The 19,380-nt window shown below is 41.3% G+C and overlaps 3 protein-coding genes across 5 annotated transcripts; all 3 read right to left on the bottom strand.

Annotated features, from left to right (window-relative positions):
* Window positions 1–361: 361 nt before the first annotated feature.
* RB195_017608 (uncharacterized protein) lies at window positions 362–3,066 on the bottom strand (the record flags this gene model as incomplete). The annotated part of the gene is made up of 8 exons (XM_064184675.1): window positions 362–439; window positions 502–640; window positions 1,562–1,665; window positions 1,722–1,833; window positions 2,227–2,327; window positions 2,581–2,653; window positions 2,733–2,857; window positions 2,911–3,066. 8 exons carry the CDS (start codon window positions 3,064–3,066, stop codon window positions 362–364), a joined length of 888 nt encoding a protein of 295 aa, XP_064040556.1.
* Window positions 3,067–3,459: 393 nt separating this feature from the next.
* On the bottom strand, window positions 3,460–4,782 carry RB195_017607 (uncharacterized protein; the record flags this gene model as incomplete). Of its 2 annotated transcripts, none has more annotated exons than XM_064184673.1 (5): window positions 3,460–3,668; window positions 4,102–4,193; window positions 4,255–4,396; window positions 4,476–4,617; window positions 4,666–4,782. In XM_064184673.1, the coding sequence occupies 5 exons, from the start codon at window positions 4,780–4,782 to the stop codon at window positions 3,460–3,462; spliced, it is 702 nt and encodes a 233-aa protein (XP_064040554.1). The 2 variants fall into 2 exon arrangements, with proteins under 2 accessions (XP_064040554.1, XP_064040555.1); XM_064184674.1 differs by having other exon boundaries at window positions 4,666–4,692.
* Window positions 4,773–17,980, bottom strand: RB195_017606 (uncharacterized protein; the record flags this gene model as incomplete). Of its 2 annotated transcripts, XM_064184672.1 has the most annotated exons (29): window positions 4,773–4,785; window positions 5,090–5,150; window positions 5,255–5,339; window positions 5,783–5,870; window positions 5,954–6,045; window positions 6,105–6,251; window positions 7,910–8,068; window positions 8,134–8,217; window positions 10,046–10,204; window positions 10,285–10,357; window positions 10,491–10,642; window positions 10,795–10,870; window positions 11,296–11,418; window positions 11,485–11,669; window positions 11,746–11,833; window positions 12,078–12,231; window positions 14,269–14,446; window positions 14,497–14,582; window positions 14,638–14,752; window positions 14,960–15,067; window positions 15,869–15,987; window positions 16,043–16,102; window positions 16,163–16,352; window positions 16,428–16,569; window positions 16,623–16,702; window positions 16,942–17,009; window positions 17,313–17,466; window positions 17,536–17,572; window positions 17,964–17,980. In XM_064184672.1, the coding sequence occupies 29 exons, from the start codon at window positions 17,978–17,980 to the stop codon at window positions 4,773–4,775; spliced, it is 3,093 nt and encodes a 1,030-aa protein (XP_064040552.1). The 2 variants fall into 2 exon arrangements, with proteins under 2 accessions (XP_064040552.1, XP_064040553.1); XM_064184671.1 differs by lacking the exons at window positions 4,773–4,785; window positions 17,964–17,980 and adding an exon at window positions 17,142–17,249 and having other exon boundaries at window positions 5,086–5,150; window positions 16,930–17,009; window positions 17,313–17,568.
* Window positions 17,981–19,380: the final 1,400 nt, after the last annotated feature.

Genomic DNA, 19,380 nt, shown 5'->3' with positions numbered 1-19,380 from the left:
TTTTATGAAGCCCAGAACAAGACGAAAGATAAGGTCTACAGTTACCGTTGAACGTTTTGCGTCGGTCAGGCATATTACATCCTCTCATCGAATGGCGGAGACAAGAGTTCCAATAACGTAATGATGGGGCGACTACAAAAATGAGCTAATCCTATTCAAACATAATTACATGTGCCTGCCTCCACTGAGAAACAAAACACTGACCAACACAACAACACGTTTGACGGGGACTGTATAACTACCAACCCTATTTCGTGCAGCGTTGAAAATGATAACAAAAAACAACAAACTGCGGCCCATAAACCTACAGGAAATACGTAGATTTGATGCAGAAAAAGCAAAGTGCTTGAGTGTGACCCAATCAGATGTTCGTCATCCTTTCGTGAACTTGTAGCTGCGTGGTGGTGAGGTTAGCCAAATAGGAAATCATCATGTAATCCTAGAAAACGAAAAGAGAAATCTTGGAAGAAACGCTGAATTCTTAATGCAAACAAAAGATACCCTGAGACTATTCTTAACGAGACTGTCGAGTTTTTCAGTCTGCATGTGTGTTGCAGCCGTATTAACAATATCCATCAACCGCCGACCCATTGTAGCGTCAGCAGGCAGTTCGTCGCGAGACATCACCTCATTCACATATCTAAAATGAAACAATATATTTACACAACAACGAGTCGTAGGATAAGTCGTGGACAGTCGTAAATACGAGTCCAGATAAGGAGGGCTTCTTACTGGACATGTATGAGATCCTCACCAGTATTCTAGTGGATTTCGCCCCGCTTTTATTTAACTTATAACCTACCGGAGAACTTGCATTTGACTCCTTTTTAATCATTATTCTCGAAATCAGCGTACCGCGAATTTGACTATCCTAGGAGCTTTCCACGAATACGTAAGCATAGGGGAGGGGTCCACGAGTAATCATGCTTTAGTCTTTCAATTTCTCAACTAACATGATAATAATAGAAGACTTCTGGCATGTCTCATCCATATTTCCAAACAAATGAATCTTGTCGTCAAAGAGAGCACAGTATGAGTCGTGGATGTTGCAGTAAACACTGCCGTTCATCCCTCCTTTTCCCGGGATAAAAGTGAAGCCATTAGTAATTTCTCAGAGAATTACTGCACAGGCGACGGAGCTGGCATTTAATGCAATTGCACATCGTCTGTCTTTTACATAATGACGCGTTTAGTCCACTCGCGAAATACCCGTAAATAAGAAAAATAAACGGCATTCTTATTCGAAATATTTTACTACAAGTTTTCCAAAGCTGGAACACCGTTGGCGTATCCCAAACAAATTAATCAGTGCCAAGCTAATTTTTTAAACTTTTTTAAAACTTCCTCCAATGGGAAAAAACACTAGAAGCGATATATTCGCGCAAAAGGTGCACTACTTACTACTCACTTTTCTATAATGCGTGCGTAGCAAAATTTGGCATAGATCACGTCAAAATTTTAATTTCCAGCTCCTTTCCTCACGAAACAAAACAGAAGGAAACAAGAAACAATAAACGGACAGAGACGGATCCATAGTTACTTTGGTCTAGTTAAAACGTACTCTAACAGTCTCTCCAGCCATTCAATAATCTGTCCTATGCTTCTCTCCAGCTGTTCCAGACCGCTTTCCATAGTAACCTCGCGTCGGCGTGAGTCAAGAGCATTCTTAATTTTGAAAATTGGACAATGACATACAGACACAAATAGAATAAACACGTTACCTCAATGAGCTGCATTGCTACGCATTCTCCAGGAAATGCATCAAGCTCGACGCGCAGAGGATTGAATATAGCACAGTGAGGGTCTCGTGCGCGCGGAATTCCCGCCAATGTTCTAAAGGAAGCCTTAATCCTCAAAGCGCAGAACTGCAAGGCGTTAAAGGCATCACCCCACGAATCTGAGGTGGTGCAGATTTCATGTGGAGTATTCGTATACAGGATGGGAGACTACGGAGAGGGGGGTGATTCCGTCCATTTCTTCCTAATTACCGTAAAAAACGGCCCGGAAGATACGGCTTCATTCGTTTTGGCGGACCATTTTGTACAAGAGGTTCGATTGGAGCGCGCCAGTCTTGTGCGGCGCCGCATCTTCCGGGCCGTTTTTTACGGCAATCAACAAGAAATGGAAGGAATCATCTCCCTCTCCGTAGTCTCCCATCCCGTATACGAATACTCCACCTGAAATCTGCACCACCTCAGATTCGTGGGGTGATACCTTTAAACAAACCTGAGATAGGCCCTCATGGGCATACGGTATTTGTCATCCACACTTGAAAATGTGGTATCCAATGTGAGCAGAATGAGAGGTGGCACTTCCTTTCGCGATACCTGTGCAAATAACTTTGGATATTTCACATTGGTGCGATGAGGGGTAACATTTTAACAGCGCTCATGAACCACCAGACATCTTTTGACAGGGGCAATGCGAAATCGATTAACCTTTGATATATTCTTTTAAGAAATAGCACAGGGAGAGAACAATGTGAAAGGTGTGGATAAGATCCTATATCAAAGACTACAGTATGGCAACATAACAATCATAACAATATAGATAAATGAGATAGAAAGCAAAGAAAGAAACCTCGTTAATAACTCTATGGTAGTAGTCGTGATAGGTGAGGCAATTTGACGAAAGATCGGAAGAAGTGTAGAACCTTGAACGTGAAAAGTTCGAAATCGAACGTGATCAAATGGAAAGTTTGAAAATAAATAAAAATAATTAAGATTTCCTACCATCCTACAGGCTGTTCAGTGGGAGCTGCTCTTTTCAACATCTGAATCATCTGCTGATTGAAAGAGTCGTCGATCTCCAGATCGTCTCTTGACTCACTGAAGGGGATGGCAAAGCAGTTAGTAACCTAAACAATTATTACCCATGCAAACCTCAGTCGAGAAAACAAAAACTTCGCACCTGCACAGCATCTTTTTCGTAGAATCCCATGAGAGTACCCAATGCCTTGTCATTGGCAGGTTGGCCAGCCTTCGTTGGTCGCTGTCTCCGAAGATATGAGTCGACAATCGTCATGTATACAACAGGGTGAACTTTTACAGTGAGGTTTGACGCCATGCTATAAATAGCTGGAAATGATCGCCTAACAGCTCAGACCATATGGACACGGGTACTTGTGGATGAGGCCAAGCTAGAAGAACATCAAGTGACCAAAGTAGGTTTTATTGAAACAAGATTTTCACAACGATCCCAAGTATCTTCAATGATACAGAACGTTTATCACTTCTCAGAACTTTACACTTGAGTCTCCAAATGATTTCGCCGTTTACATATCACAAAAGAAAGTTAGACAGGTCCTATCACAGACACATAAAAACGATTTTTCAGCGGGATATAATACACGCGAATATGAAACTAGGGAAGTTGTAGTTAGTATTAAATAAGTGAAGAGTAATATGTTTCTAAGAACCAGCAATACTAAAGGTGTAAACCGTAGAAAACCACAGCAAGTCAATGTCTTCTCCTTAACTCAGCCGAACTGGAGTCAGATGAATATGGAGGTGGCGAACTAGTTCCGGCACGATGAAGCTGTTCCGTAGGCAAAGGCTCTCGATTCGGTCCAATTCCTGGGTAAGGAGGAGGAGCTTCGCACATAAAGACAGAATCCGAATGCGGACGATCAGGGAAAGCATGAGTTGGAGGTTGCAATCCATTGTGACCTGAAAATTACTGGAAGAAATTTCCATTTGCAGCATCGTGCTCCAGTAGAATCTTGTCTACAGATAAGTTCACTGTTTCAGTTTTAATAACTTTCGAGTTAACGCTCATTTTTGTCATTTTGAACAAATAAAAATATAACCATTACAAGCAAAAAAAAAACTACTAATCAGCATCTGAATAGGTAAATCATACGTCTAAAGCAACGTTCAAGAATTTCAAGAATATACAACGTTTTGTTGCAATCCTCTTAAGGCTGCTAACAGAGTATGCACGCGGTCTCTGCGTTCACAAGTGAGCGTTCTATAACCACTGAACCCCAAAGCCACCCCAATGCGCCGTTGTGAACCCTGCTGCCAAACTAAGAGGGGGGCGGCCGCGGATGAAATACGTATTTACGAGATCACTAACAGAACAGAAAAATATGGGACTTGCCTTCGTTTGAAGGAGCATAATAATCCGGTGGAGCTGCATAGAAGTAACCTCTCGGTGGGGCATATGGAGGAGGTGCGTTAGACGGACGAAACCTAGCGAGAGAAAAACCTGTGCCGGCGGTAGAACACATAGATTTCTCATTAACCAACAAACCTGCTAGCTCTGTCAACAGCTTCAAGAAGAGTCTGACCAAAATCGATACAACCTCCTTTGTTAAATGTCAATCGCCAAGGAATTTCTCCATATAACTGAGATCCAGGTATAGCGATAGCGATCCCTCGAAGATAGTTCGCACCTGAGTAAGACAGCTAATTGAAATGAACTTGGTTATTGCTAATCACTCAGTATAACAAACGGAAAACAACAATCAGAACCGAATATTGGCTGCTCTAAGTGCACGTCCTGCATGGATGAGAATGGTATCTCAAAGGATCGAAACACCTGCACTCCGTCAGGCATAAAAATCACACGGTGAGATGTTAGGTACAATGTCCCATTGAATTTCCCTTCCAAATTCTAAACAGAAATTGGGGCTAAAGTTCGTGAAGATGAAAGAGTAGTTACCTGATTACTGTTTTTTCCAATTGTCATTACGACACCTCTGGCGAAAACGAGGATAACCTCTCCATTGTATATCAAAACGCCTCGGCCATCAGGCGTATTCGCAGTGTTTACTGACATTCCCTAATTGAACAAAGTGATCATGCAAGCACAGAATAAAAATAGAGAATATTTCGGTAAATTAAGATATATGGCAGCGAAATGACGCCATAACACTTCAAATGAATGGACTAATTTTTTCTTTTAAGGAAATATTCCTGATCCTAATTTGATTATGACACCATGTTTGGACCTACAAACACACATGTAGAAACTGATGGCAGCAACAACTCTGCTAAACAACTAAAACAAGTACACGAGAGCAGGGCGGATAATGAAAACTCAAACAAAGAAGCAGCTAAACATGTGTTCAGCATGTGTTGGTTACTTTTCACGTTGAAGTTGAACCATGAATTCTTCCAACTTCTCCTGTATCCGCCGCACTTGTTCTAGAACATGAAACTCATCTAACTAACACTGATCAGCAGGAAGCAAGAATAGAAGACAAAGATAGGAAAAAGAAAAGAAAAGAAGAAAATTACGAAAAACCTACTGAGTTCCTCCGCAAGATCAACTCTTCTACCAGTTAAATACTTCTGCTTTTTTTCAGTTTCCTGAGACCAGTCGTCCAATACATCCTAGAAGGCAAAACATGAAATATGATAGTGACCAACCACAATACAGTTGGAGAGAAAAACAACACGGGAATGTTCTACGCATAGTTCCTACATCCGCAGTAGATCTTGGAACGCATATGCAGCTTTACCAGTTTAATTATAAAACTACTCTTTTAGATAAATCTTTCCAAACCTGTTCTTTCTAGATCAACGTGCTCACTCTTACCAGACAGTGAAATAGTATCTGTTAAATATACAGTCAAGACACATGAAACTGAAGAACTATGAACCAGCGAGCCGAAAGAAATCAGGAAAATGCATAGTTTGTGGCAAAAACACAATCTGATTTTGTTTCCTATTCCTGTTCCCATGTTGTTGTTGCCCATGTTCCAACTATTCTTATTTAAAAAAAAAAACGAAAATGGATGGAGACTATAATGAGAGACGACGAAAATTAAACAGACCTTGACTTCCTTTTCTAATCTGCGCTGCTCCGTATTCGTAATTTGCTGCCTCAGAGCGTTGCACGTCAATTTCAACATCCTTTGTATCCTGAATAAGCTGATGCACCGTTGTACATGTCGCGGGAGAGAGGTTTAGAAGTGCATCCACTTATGATCTTAATGCAAATTCACCTGTAGAAGAAAACCACAGTTTGACAGTCAACATCACCTTCATTGAACCCTTGACGGTAATGTTGGTATAGTGCTGGGCAATCACGACTACTCTGGAAAGTAGATTCTGAAGATCTTTTTATGGATGATGTGTGCCTTACGAGATTTCTACCTGTATCGTTTTCTCTAAGAAGTGTTTTTTATACATCAAGTTCCATTGACGCCTAATTGTTTCAGAAGGGACTTCTATCACTCCTTTCGTTTCGAGATTCCGCCGAACCACTAATATATCTTCATCCGTTAAAGCTTGTTTGTGCTCCTTAATCACCACATAATGAGACCGTAGCCAACCATCATACAAAAATGAATCCACTTCACGACACATGATATATATATCATGTGTCGTGAAGTGAATATATATATATATATATATATATATATATATATATACATGTATATACTCAATTGTAGTTCATGTTATTTTTGAGTATTTTTCACAAATCACTCCTCCTCCACAATTTTCCACTCGCACTAACGTACTTCTCAAATCGACTTTGATAACAGACTCAAAGGTTCCTCCGTTTGCTTACACTTAGACGATGAGAATCAAACAAATAAGTTGGAATATTGTCGCTCTGAGTTCATAAACTAACTTTGAAAGAGCAGAGCTGCAAGCAGTTCATGCTATGACCAAGTTTTTTGTAACCTTCACTCAAAACAAAACATGAAAAAAGAGGTGAATATTTCTATATTACTAAGGATATGACGGGTAGCAAGCAATGTCACTTATACTAGGTTGGTCAATAAGTTCGTAGTGTTATTATTTTGGAATTTATTTTGTACTTACTTGTGGATTATTTGTCAAAGCACATACACTATTCGTATTCGTAAAATCGTTGCATGTGACATGAGTGCGATAGTGAGGAGCACTCTTCAGGTGAAGGGCGTCTAGTTCATGGTGTGCAGCTCAAGTGATGAGGATCTCTTCGTTAGCCGTCCAAATGTGAAAGGATCCTTCAGCGAACGGTCCAAAAGTGAAGACGTCCCTTCGAAAACCGTCCAAAATGAAGAATTTGGAGCACCGGATCCGAAAGTAGCATCTATGGTTGGCATCTCGTGTTGCTCGATGTCTGGCGAAATGTTGCACAGCAATTTAAGAGAGGTTTTCCTTGTTTCCTTCTATAAACTCGTGAGGCACCCAAGCTCCTAATTCTTTGGTAAGTCCCATCCAATTAAGACGATCAAGAATGGTTGCATTAGCGCAGTTCATTTTTCGGACAACTCATGACCGTCCTCCTCCAGAAGTGAACTGAGACGTTCCTCGTCGAATTCTGAAGATTGTCCGGTGTGAGGGATGCCGTCAAAGTCAAAGTCGCCGTTTTCGAACTTTGTAAACCATTTCCGTGCAATCAGCTCGCCTATTACTCCCTCTTTTTGGCCTCGATTAAAACCAAGGACAGCAGCTGTCGTAAATGCGGATTTTTGCCTCCTGGATATTCCATTTTGAGTCTCAAAAATCACGAGTAATAAAATTATTCGAAAAAAATAGTTAAAATAGACTTGTACAGCAAAAACATCTCTTACGAACAGAATGTCTAGCCGGGTCAAAACGACAAATGAATCACGAGTGTGGTTGCATTTGTGTACGTGCTCAAAACGGTGCGATGGACGCAGCAGTTGGAACCGTCGCAAGCTGCAGTGATGGGTGGTGCCAGCAAGGATTTCGCCACGGTTCTAGCCACTATGCTTCACCGAAGCGCCGTGCTACGTACACGGTTTCATGTCGTTGTGACCCTACTATACACTTCGACAAAAAAAGGACAAATAATTATAAAATGAAATCCAAAATGAGAACGCTACTAACTTATTGACCAAGCTATTATTTACCATGGGTCACATATAATAGAATTTGTCTCAAGAAACTAATGTTATTCAGTCTTGCCTGAAGTCAGGATAATTTATAAGATAGAAACGTACCGGTTCGTTGGTAAGCATCGATGCAAGCTCATCCTGGACCGCACTAGCAAAGTGATTTTCTGCAGAAGGTGTCTGCCAAAAAACCCATCGTGAAACCCATCCAGGTCCTCGCGCATCATTCAGCTGTTGATTAACCAGAGCAAGTCTGTTAGAAGCAGTCTAGATTAAAAGGATCAGTAGCCAATGTACTGGATTAAAAAGGAAACTTTAAAAAAAACCCTTACTTTCCCCATAAATTGACAAGCAGAATCCCAAGACTTCCGATCTGGAACAGCACGGTCGTCCATGGCATTTAACTGGATAACACGCTAAAATCAAGGCAAATTTACTTACGTTTACTAAATTTAAGCCGGGAATTTCCTTTTTTAGCAGGACGTTGAAATAAAAAGTAATTATGCAGGAATAAACAACACAGCACAGCAACCAATACGGGCGTTCCAAGTGGAATTTTGGACTATGTTTTCCGCGAAAAAAGGAGTCCTCAGATTTGAAGCCCAGAAATGACTTGTAAGCAAATTCTGAGAAGTTAAACAAAATCTTCATTTTTGAAAGCCGAAGTAGCCTACAGATGACCTTCCACTGATAATACTGCTCTGTAGTTAGAGGTCAAATGAAATAAGTCAAAGCTTTGCTACTATCATAGCGGCGTGAAAACAAAACTCATGTTTATCTGGAGAAACCTAGAAGCGTTTCCTCTGCAATTTCCTTTTTCTGCACTGCAGGAGCACAACTCGCGCACTTGCAAACAGATCCACGCACGAAGTGAACCTATGGGTGCTCACTGGCAGAAGGGTCCTTGGTGATTTTTTCTGTCAAGAAAGACACGCACCATCTGCGTTACGGCATACAGCAGGCCTTTCTATTAAAAACCTGATGATGGGGTCCAGAAGAATTGTCTCATTGAAAAGAGGATAGAGGTCGCGTGTCTGCCGCATTCTTCTCAAACAGTAGAAGAGATCATAGAATTATTGTTCTCGACAAAAGAAATGTAAAAATGAACATCTCGTCTTTCGGACAAGTGGAGCTAGAAACGGTAGTCTCAATTACCAGGTGTTGATCAATGTTGGCTTCAAACTTCTTCTCGCCTATCCTTCAAGAGCCAACGAATAACCCGATCTATTCAATATTATCTTAAAAAAGTCCAACGGCAATTTCATACAGGTTACGGAAAAGGTGTAGCTCAGTCGGTAAGAATTTCTGTCATGGTTGCAGTATGATTGGAGGTTCGATCCCGTCCTAGTGCCCACCAGGCTCTTCATCTCTCCGAAGTTCGACAAATTGGTACCATACTTGTCTGGAAGACAAAACCACTGACTTGATACATCAGCAGCCTCTCGAAAGTCATTTATAGGCTAGTTGCGCGTTCGTAAACCCCAAACGATTGTGAATTGAAGTGAAAGCGGTCGCCCATTCCAAGTGGATCGATTAAACTCAGACACCCTATCACTTTATCCTCTACGAGGGCATTTCTGGTGGGCACTCACAATTCCGGAAACCCGTTTCGTAGAGTAGCTCGACGGGAGAATCACAGCTATCGGGACCGTTGATTCTATCTAAAAATTATATCGAAGTTCTACTTTCATTTTTTTCCCGTGTAAAAAAAGAAAACCACAAAATTCCGCAAGATCCGAGAAGGAAATCCGCAAGATCATTAGAACCCGCTACTATGTTTCAATGGAGATATAGTAGAGTCAACACATGAACCACGGTGCAGTTGCGTAAGCGCTCAAAGCGGTGCTGTGAAGCGTAGCGGTTGGGATCGAGTGAGGACCCCTGCTACCACCGTTCATTGCTGCATTTCGTGTCTCTGTCTCCATTCCAACCGCTATCTCCACCGCGCCGCTTCGAGCGCAACCGTTTACGCAACTGCACCGTATTTCATCTGGTAGCTCATCGCAAAAAGCGAACACAGTTTCAGCTCACTACTCGAGAATGAGCAAAACACTATAACTGTGGAAACTCATAAGAATGTGCTTCAGGAGTTAGAGACAAACAAGAGAAAAGCTGCCGATCTCAAAAAAAAAAAAAAAAAACCCAGACCTCAACACAATGTCCATCGAGGAAAATAATGTTTTTGAGCTTCTAAGGTATCTCAATTTAAGTTGTTATCTCAATTTATTTAAAGTATGTACTCACCAAATAATCCAAAGCTTTCGAATCCCATTGGTGGCTACTCATCGCCTCCTGTATAACAGCTTCCTTCAGAGGATCGAAAATAGTATCATGATCACTATGGCTAGACGAGTCGCGATTGACTTGGCGCGAGAATACCTCTCGCAATGTCTCCCAACCCGACTAAAAATTAGGTTCTCAAACGTGATGCTATAAAACGGAACCAGACTATTCTAGAATAGCTACAAGTCGGAAACACTAACATTGACACTTCTCTGAGGGAGTTCTTTATCGGCCCAATGTTTTAAACGAATATCCACTAAAGTATTGAATGATCTGAATATATAATAGCTTAAGATAGATGTAACCTAAAATTTATAGTACGCCTATAAGTGGAGAAAGAACTTTCTCGTTTTCAGATGAAAGAAACGAACTAATTCCATAAAGCACTGACTTGCAAATTACTTACCCTGCATTATCAACTACCCATGCTGGCATAAGAATTTGATCAAAAACATGACTAGAGACGGTCTCCCAAAGCTTCTTTTCTAGAAGTTTCTCCCATTCCTCTGCAGTAACAAGTGAAAGATTCACGATTTCATCAAGGATCTCGCCTCGAGCCTTTAATATAGTCAAGTTAGATATAGTGGAAATGGTAGATAGTAGAATATAATTATTAGTATATAGTAGAATAGTATAATAGAAATAGTATATATAGTAGAAATGAAAAAAAAATAGAAAGAATACAAAATCTTGCGCTTAAATGTACCGACTTTGTCAAAAAGTTCGTCTCTGTCGAGCTGTCGTATCCGAGGGAAAGTATTTTTCCATTCCGTTTCAAGATTGAATCTGTGAATATCACTCTTCTTTATTCACCCAGAAGCTCACCAAATCATTTATTTAGAAAAAGGCGAACAAGACTTTATAGAAGTAGTGTTAATTATTTCAAGGGCTCCAGCCGGCGGTTAGGAAACACAGACAATAAAACTGCAAATATAGTTGGGTCAAAACGACCTGGAGCCCAGTGCAGTTGCGTAAGCGGCTACGCCCAAAGCCGCGCGGCCGATGGAGCAGTTGGGATCGAGATGAAACCATCGCTAGCTTCAATCGGACTGCAGCGATGGTTGGCAGCGTGCTATCCTCGATCTCAGTTGCTACGCTCCACCACACCGCGTCGAGTGCAGCCGTTTATGCAACTGCACTGAGCTTCAGGTAATTTTCCCCTGACTAAAACACAACTCATAGAGTTCATATGGAAATACCCGATAAAATACCTTGTTGCTCTAAATGCATCCGCTTGACTCTCTATAGAATCGCGGACCATTCTCCAAAAACAGTCAGATACAGCGAGAGACATATTTCTCGTAGTCATTTGCGAGGGTTTAAGGACACCATCTCTAAATCCTCAATCATGTTGGTTGGAGAAAAATAAAGCAGAATAAAGCGAAGACGAACAAACACACTTTAGAAGTTGACTATTTGAAAAGAAGTCCTCTTCATATCTACGAATTTCCTCTATCGAGTCTGCACTGTTTCCACGACCAGTCACAACACCAAAGTAACCAAGAGCTTTCATTGGAAATAATTTTCCTTCCAAAATTTTCTTGATTCTATCGGGGTTTGTCAAATTCTTCTCCGCCATGTCCACCTGTGCAGTGGGATAATGAATTCAACAGTTGTGGTCCGTTAGAACAAAAAGAAGCCCAACAAAACAAATGACCCACCTTTGTTAGAACAAGGATGGTTCTCCTTCCGGTTGGATCAATACTACTAACCAGATCAGTGACGTTGCTACGTTCTGCGTCTACAGATCTACAAGTAACATCAGTTACCTCGTTGCCTTTTGTGGATTAAAAAATGAAATGATACATTTTGTCTGTCAGCAAAATTTTGAAAGAAATTCGGTAAAGAAACCTATTTGCCACTTCCAATGTATCAAATACAAAGCATATTACAAAAGAATGGAGGAGCAGGACACTCGCATATTCCAGTTCCAGTATGGAGAACTGCTCCATGCATTGTAATCTTTTTTAATGTAATTCTTAAAACTTCTTACCCATCCTGGATGCACAGAATGATCGCATTAGGATTCTCCATATGAGTTCGACTCATTTTAATGATGTCATCCTTCGTTTCCCTCGCCATATCCGCCGTAACGGTAGAAATGACACCAGGAAGATCGACCAGAACCATGCGCGCCAAGTTTGGTCCTGGAATGTCAGAAGTTAGCACAACGCTTGGTTTAGTTTGAAGCAATGCCCGGCGCTAGAACAAGTTCGAACTTGCATTCCTACTTACAGCTGTTTATACTAGGATTTATGGCAACTGGGAGGCCATCTGCACGACTCTACATATGAGTTGCATGTCACGTAAAAAAAGCTGAAACTCAAAAGAACTAGTTTTTTTAGAGAAGCCATTACTCCCGCTTTTCTTCGAATTGCTCAAGTGGACGCTTATAATACCCCATTTGCCCCGATCACATGCAAGAGTTGACCAGTGGCATTTCCTTTCGCGAGGGACACGGAGAACATCAAATATTTTTTTAGAACTTCGTGGGAAAATGATTACCAAATAGGCGGTCCTCAATTCGTCATTCAATCATTCGTAGCATTTACCCACCCATCAATCTAGTCTAATGATTGTCATCAACGTTAAAGGGGGCCATGTATCCGTAAAACCTGACTTTACTCTCCTTGGCAAATGTGGGCCTGTCTCCGATCTTAAATTACTAACGCAAGATAAACTTCGAATCTTTTTCCTTCGGCATGAAAAGGGGCACTCCTAACCTTATTCCTTCTATGCAACATTCAATTATGCATACGGCTTATTGGTTCCACTCTTTTGAGCGTGAGCGGAGCACTAAAAACCCCTCCCTTCTTCATGAACGTTGCCTTTTCTGGATTCCTCCAAGGGCTTTTCATATACGGTTTCGTCGAAATCGAAATTAGAGACCGTTTCCTCAGGAAACGAAGATAGTGTTATTCCCATGTTATCCCATTCGATGCGGAATGGCGAGATTTTGGTCGTGAGGTTGCTACTACTAAACTCTCGAAGTATCGTAATGTACTGATCGCATTGAACCTCGGCACAAAATCATGTCCGTGGAAGTTTTCGTTGCTCTAAGCTTACATGATCGTTCCTGACATGGCGAAACCCGCTGGAGAAGCAAGAGATGGGGTTATAGATTGCAGGACCAGGGGAGGTTCCGCTCACTTCTTCCTAGTCGTCGTACATCGCGATAGAGACTCCGTTTTTCACGATTTCAGTTGCAACGCGCCACCCTTGCACCCTTGCAGCGGTCGAAAGCCGGTGAGTTCTCCTCGACTGTCTAGTCAAGTAAAACCAATGAATAGGTTTTTGAGTAGACCAGAAGGTACACATAGAGTAGCGTCCTAACGCATCTCGTAGGAGTCAAAGCGGTTTCCACGCCGTTTTTTTCTACGACGATTAAGGAAGGGTGGTCGGAATCACTCCAAAGCTGGCAATCTACAACATCGTATCCAGCTTTTCTGCGGATTCCCTCATCACGTCAGATTCGTCTTATCCTGCCTTTAAAGGGTGTATATCATGAAATCGACTATGTTGGGGGTTCTGTGAAAATTAATAGGGCTCTGGTTGTAGATTACGAATATGAACATGACCACGCTCAATTTTCCCTAATCCTCGCTCTATTAGTAATCGGCTCTATTACGTCAACTAGTACAACTCAATGCGCGCTGTTTACGGACAGCCTCTGTCTTACGTGGGAGTTCACAGCAGGTGGGTCCAAATGAACAAAGCGGGCAAAAATGAATAGAGTTTCGACAGTGAATTACTTGAACAATATCGAGCTCCACCCGATTCCTCCTTTAGTTTTATTTAAAACCATAATCTCAATAAATGTATACACCACAAAAAAAAATCTATCGAGGGTATTGTTTTTGAAAAATGAAAAAGGATACGTTAATGTCAAAACGACAATGTTCTATATCGACAAAACTTCCACCTTACACCATTTATGAACTAAAATGCTTTTAAGTAACACACACTGGACACCCACATCTCAATGGCAAAAAAGTGTGTTTTGTAGAAAAATATATCCGCCCAATTTCGATGTTCTATAGGAAGGCTATTTAAAGATGGTGTTCCATGTTACAGCGAGTAGGTATAATAGACATTCCTCATCTCCAGTGTTGACCCCATTTCCTGCACACTTACTTTGCACACCAACAACTAACCTGCATTCAAAAAAGACTGAAGTGACAAACCTTTTACTGTTAGCGATATTACATCATTGGATACACTATGTCCATCTTTGACAGAATTCCTCATCCTTACTTCAATTTCAGATCTCAACTGTCTTAATTCTTCTTCTTTAGAGAGATCGAATTCACGGGTGGAGTCCTTGAATTGGGCAACGTGGTAGGGACCTTCTGACAAAGTTACCTAAAAAGCGATTTTTTTTCTAAACGAAAAAGAGCGAATTAATAGATAACCTTGACTGGAGCTCGTGTCATCATCTCTCCTGATCCACGTGGGAAAATACGCGCTTGAGCTACCATTTCAAGAACGGATGTCTTGCCTATACTTAAGATTACGGTAAAAGACAGTACAAAAACTCTACGAAGCATAGTCACCTGCACTTTGATCTCCAACGACAACCACTCTAGGTAAGTTATCGACTGTATTATACGACGAGTCATACTCACTAAGAAGGTCCAGCACCTCGGAGTACATATCAATGAGCGATCGCTGTAAATTATTCGCAATTAGTAGACAAATATAGATGAGAATAACAATAACACATGGTTCATAACAAAAGCTCATACTATCGCACATCAGCGCATAGGAGAAATTTGTACCAAGTGGTACAATAACTCTATGCTCATAGCTTCTCGTAATAATCATCGCTTCTTGTTCATGGAATGAAAATGTTTAAAGACCACAAAAAGCCATCACCTTCAGTCTTCTTAGCCGCCTGACAGCGCCTTGGTCGGATAACAACAGGCGTTGCTTCAGCACCTTGTTTTCCTTCTCCAATCGCTCTAGTTCCCTTTGATATTGGCTCTAGAAATCGAGTAGTATTAAAAATGAAGCGTGCCAAAAAAAGATATCTTCGATTCAGTATTTTCGTTTGTACCTCCCTAAGGGATAACAACGCTTGAATTCTGCAAGCTGTTTGGAGTAGAAAGGACATTTTCCGGTCCAAGCAGTGGGTGCCAAACGTGCTCAACCTGGTAACTGCGACAAGTTTCCGATTGCTATACGAAGACAGAAGAATGAGTGCGTGTCAACAAAGAAAACAGCGTGCGTTGTCGCAGACGAGCAGCGTTTTTTTTTTCTGGCTATACACACCGCGGACGTTCAGAGAGAATCATCTAAACGGAAAAGAGGCCATACTCTCATTCCATCTCCTCTTCAGCAAAACGCAAGCGCATGTATGCACGCACTGTCGAGTTATAAATGCATCAATTAATTTAAGTGCATATAAATTTCCAACTCTTAGATCAATATGTCCTTCAATACGTTTCTTATTTCGAATATGCAGAACCCATTTTTCTCTGCGAGGAAGCATAGGTGTTCGTGTTGATTTGAGTGGATAAACAGTTTGAACTCCTAAGGGCAAAGATCGCCAAATATTTGCTGACGTTGAGTTCCACTGAGAATTTTGATAGATTTCCTTAATTCTGCATCATATTACCAATGAAACATGCAAACCAGAAGCAATCATCCTCACCCAAACCAAAGGAAGTTTTTTCTCATCCCCCTATAGTACAAAGACAATAAACATTAAAGCCAATTCCAGTCACTTCAATAATGTCACTATTGAAAATGAAGAGGGAACTGAAAAGAAACCTAAAGACGCACCTGTGTTTTGAGCATCTCTTCTTGGAGTTTCTGGATACGCTCTTCCGCATTTTCTTCAGAGGCCTCTTTCTCATCTTTCTTTACGCCAAAAGCAGCCATAAAGGAAAGAAGTGTTGCAGCTAAAGAAGTGATCGCGAGGTCTTTCCAGAAAAAAAAAGTATATCGGAGCAGTACCTTTCGCATTCTCAGCAGCATCACCTGAATTGCGATCGTGCTCGGAAGACGACTCGGCAACTGTAGAGAATGGACTAGATTACTTTGGAAAATTTGTGGTGTTAGAAAGTAGGTAATTACTTCTGTCTTTGCGGAACTTTTGGAAACGATCAATCCAAGTAGCGACCTTAGTGTCCGCATCCGCACTTCCAAACCCTTCTCTTATGTGGGACAGCTGCTCAGATAATTCTTGCCATAACGAATTTGTATCAACTTTGCTCCATTCTGGTAAGGAGAAATCAGGAAGCATCGATTTCCATTCCTCGTACCACTTTATAACAAACGATTCCCATATAAGAAAGTACAGATTTGAGGAGACCGTAAAATAACCATTTGTAACGCTCACATTTCTAGCCGCGACGCTGCCCCCAATCACACCTGTAGCAACAAAATAACGAAGTTTCAAGAGGTGACGAGCGATTCCAGCGAAGGCCCCAATAAACTGCCGTTCAGCACGGATACTCAGAACCAGTGGTCTATCCAGAAGTCTAAAAAATATAAGATGAAGTAATACACAAAAGAGCAATAAGTACGAACCAACCCTTTGCGGACTCTCAGATTGCGATTGCCGTTTGCAAGGTTCACTATTCCGCGTCTTCCATTAATACGAAGTGTTCGCAGCTGCATAGCAACGAAAATGATTGTTTAGCATCAGTTTCGCTCTGGAAATTTATTCATTCCATATCAGACTATAATACGGGGCAACACGTGCAGCAACGAGCAGTCATCACTCACAAGAACTCAATAAATTAATCTCTTTTTGATTTACACCGACTCCATAGAACTGGCACAAGAGATAAAAGGGCAGAGAAAGTTAAAAGAAGGACAGAATTCAAATTCCAAGTTACATTAGTATGCACCATCTGTTCCAAAGTGGAACCGGCTTGGATGTATAAGAAGCTAGGAGGTGCCACGCCAAGAAATGTGCCTACGTAAAAATGGAAGATTGGAACGTTCAATACAGGACTAGCTATGTTTATGAACCAATTAGGCAAAAATGGTGTAACCCGAAGAAAAATAATATAACTGAGAAGATTAGACCGATGTTTAGCAATATCACCTTGCCACTGCTTTATTCGTTCAGGGAAATAAGCGGTGACAAGATCACGGCCTAACATATATGATAAGAGGTAGCATACTGATGCTCCGGTAGCAGAGCAAAAACATACTAAAAATAAAGCTACAAAGAAATTAAAGAGGTATCCAGATAAAATCGACAGAAAAATAGAACCTGGTACAGCAAAGGACTGCAACATTATGTAAACAACAACCACTCCAAAGAGAACTGTGAACATGTGTTGCTCCTTGTAGTGCAACAGAACACGTCCCAAACCCTTAGCATCTTCCAGACTTCTTGGATATTTGAACAGCTCTCGATGTTCCTCCTCCAATTCGGGAAAGTTGCAGTAGATAATGAACAGTAGGAGAACAAAACTCAAGAAAAGTCCACAAACGATAAGCACTCTCTGTCGGAGACCAATGAGCATTGCACTGAAAAGATTTTATGAAACATTTGAGATTCTAGACAAGAGAGGTGGACCACAGAAAGCAACTAAGAGGATATATTCTATTGTAAAAACAGTATTGATTACCCATGTGCACACCCACAGCAAAGATTTCGAAAACAGAGAGAAACAAATGTAACCACTCAAAATAACATTCGAAAGGTTTTCTTTCCTTTGTGATCATGTCAATTGTTTAGACATTAATATCCAGTTCGAATTCAAGTGCAAGTCAATAGTAATCTATACTGTCCCCGGCAAAATGTCTGTGGAATACGAAATAACGCTCCATGAAAAGAAGGAAAGAAAGAAAGTGACCCAGGTTTAGATGATTGCATGTGACACAACAAATAAGAAAAGTGCACGAAACACTCACAAACCTTGTAGTTACGGTCATGGCATCATCATTGAGTGGATGCAAATGAGCCAGTTTAAAGGTTGCAGCGAGTGAAGGTTTTATCGCTCTGTTCGTGCGTAGCTCGTCCCAAATACTCGTACTGGACGAGTGGCGCGCAAATTCAGGCCGAACGTCTCTCGCGGGAGGTCCCGCGATGGGTCCACCTCAGGAATATGCCGGAAGCAAATATTTTTCGTTTCCTTATGTAAACGGGACATCACCGATTCGTTTCCGAATGCGTTGATAGTGGAATGCGGGTGGAGCTAAAAGTTTGGAATGGTTGCGACACATGCTGCGCTGTGTGTCACCCTTGGGTCCATACTCCCCAAAGTGCTTTTCAGTTGTTTTTTTTTTGTGAAACACACACAGATCTGTTATATATTTGCCACTGCGCGGGTTTGAACTTCGGGGGCAGTTAGCAGTGGTCCACGAGCGGAACCCTCGGGGACCGCATGTATGCATACAAAAGTCTGGTCGAAAAGTTTCTTCCTACATTTTCATGTTCTTCATTCTAAGATAAGAATCTAAGATACAGTTGACATGTTGAGATTTGTTTTTTTTTCTCTGGAAAGCTTGTATTGTATACAGTTATTGTGTTATTATTACTACCACTATCATTTAGGCTTGTGTTATTTTTATTGTATTTCTTATTTTTCTGTCAAGGGTTTCAGTTCTTTATTGGTGACCTTTAGTCTCACTAGCTGTTCACCATGCAAATTGACACGGTGATGAAGATAAAATAAAATATTTATCTTTTCCAACATGTTATTACCATATTACCTCCTATACGTGTTTCACGCTTGTTTTGTTGTACATACGTCAATTTCTGTGCTTTTCAACTAATAAGTTTTCACTGGAGATCATCCGACTTGTCGCGCGTATGCGACAGCACAGTATCGCTCGTTAAAGGCATCACCCCACGAATATGGAGTGGTACGGATTTCCGGCGGAGTATTCGTATACGGGGTCGTACATTATGTGGAGGAGGGTGATTCCGCTCATTTCTTCCTAATTTCCATAGAAAACGGCCCGGAAGATATGCTTCGAGCGTTTCGGGGCACTATTTCCTACAAGGAGTTCGAGTGGAGCGTGCTAGCCCTGTGCTGCGCCGCATCTTCCGGGCCGTTTTTTGCGGCAATTAGGAAGGAATGAACGTAGTCACACCTCTCTCCATAATCTCACTATCCCGTATAAGAATACTCCACCTGAAATCCGTACCACCTCGAATTCGTGGGGTGACGCCTTTAATCGAGTGGTTGCAGCAGTGATGTATGGTAGAATAAGATGGGAAAAGTGTAGTAGGGGTGCCGCTCTTTTTCTCGAAGTTCCACCTTCATTTTTTTCCTGTTAGGTAGCTTACAGCTACATGTCATAGATCCTCTAATGCTTAGGTTTTGGGG

This window comes from Necator americanus, chromosome II (genome assembly GCF_031761385.1).
Source record: "Necator americanus strain Aroian chromosome II, whole genome shotgun sequence".
Lineage (NCBI taxonomy): Eukaryota > Metazoa > Nematoda > Chromadorea > Rhabditida > Ancylostomatidae > Necator > Necator americanus.
This window is presented reverse-complemented; position numbering and strand designations above follow the sequence as displayed.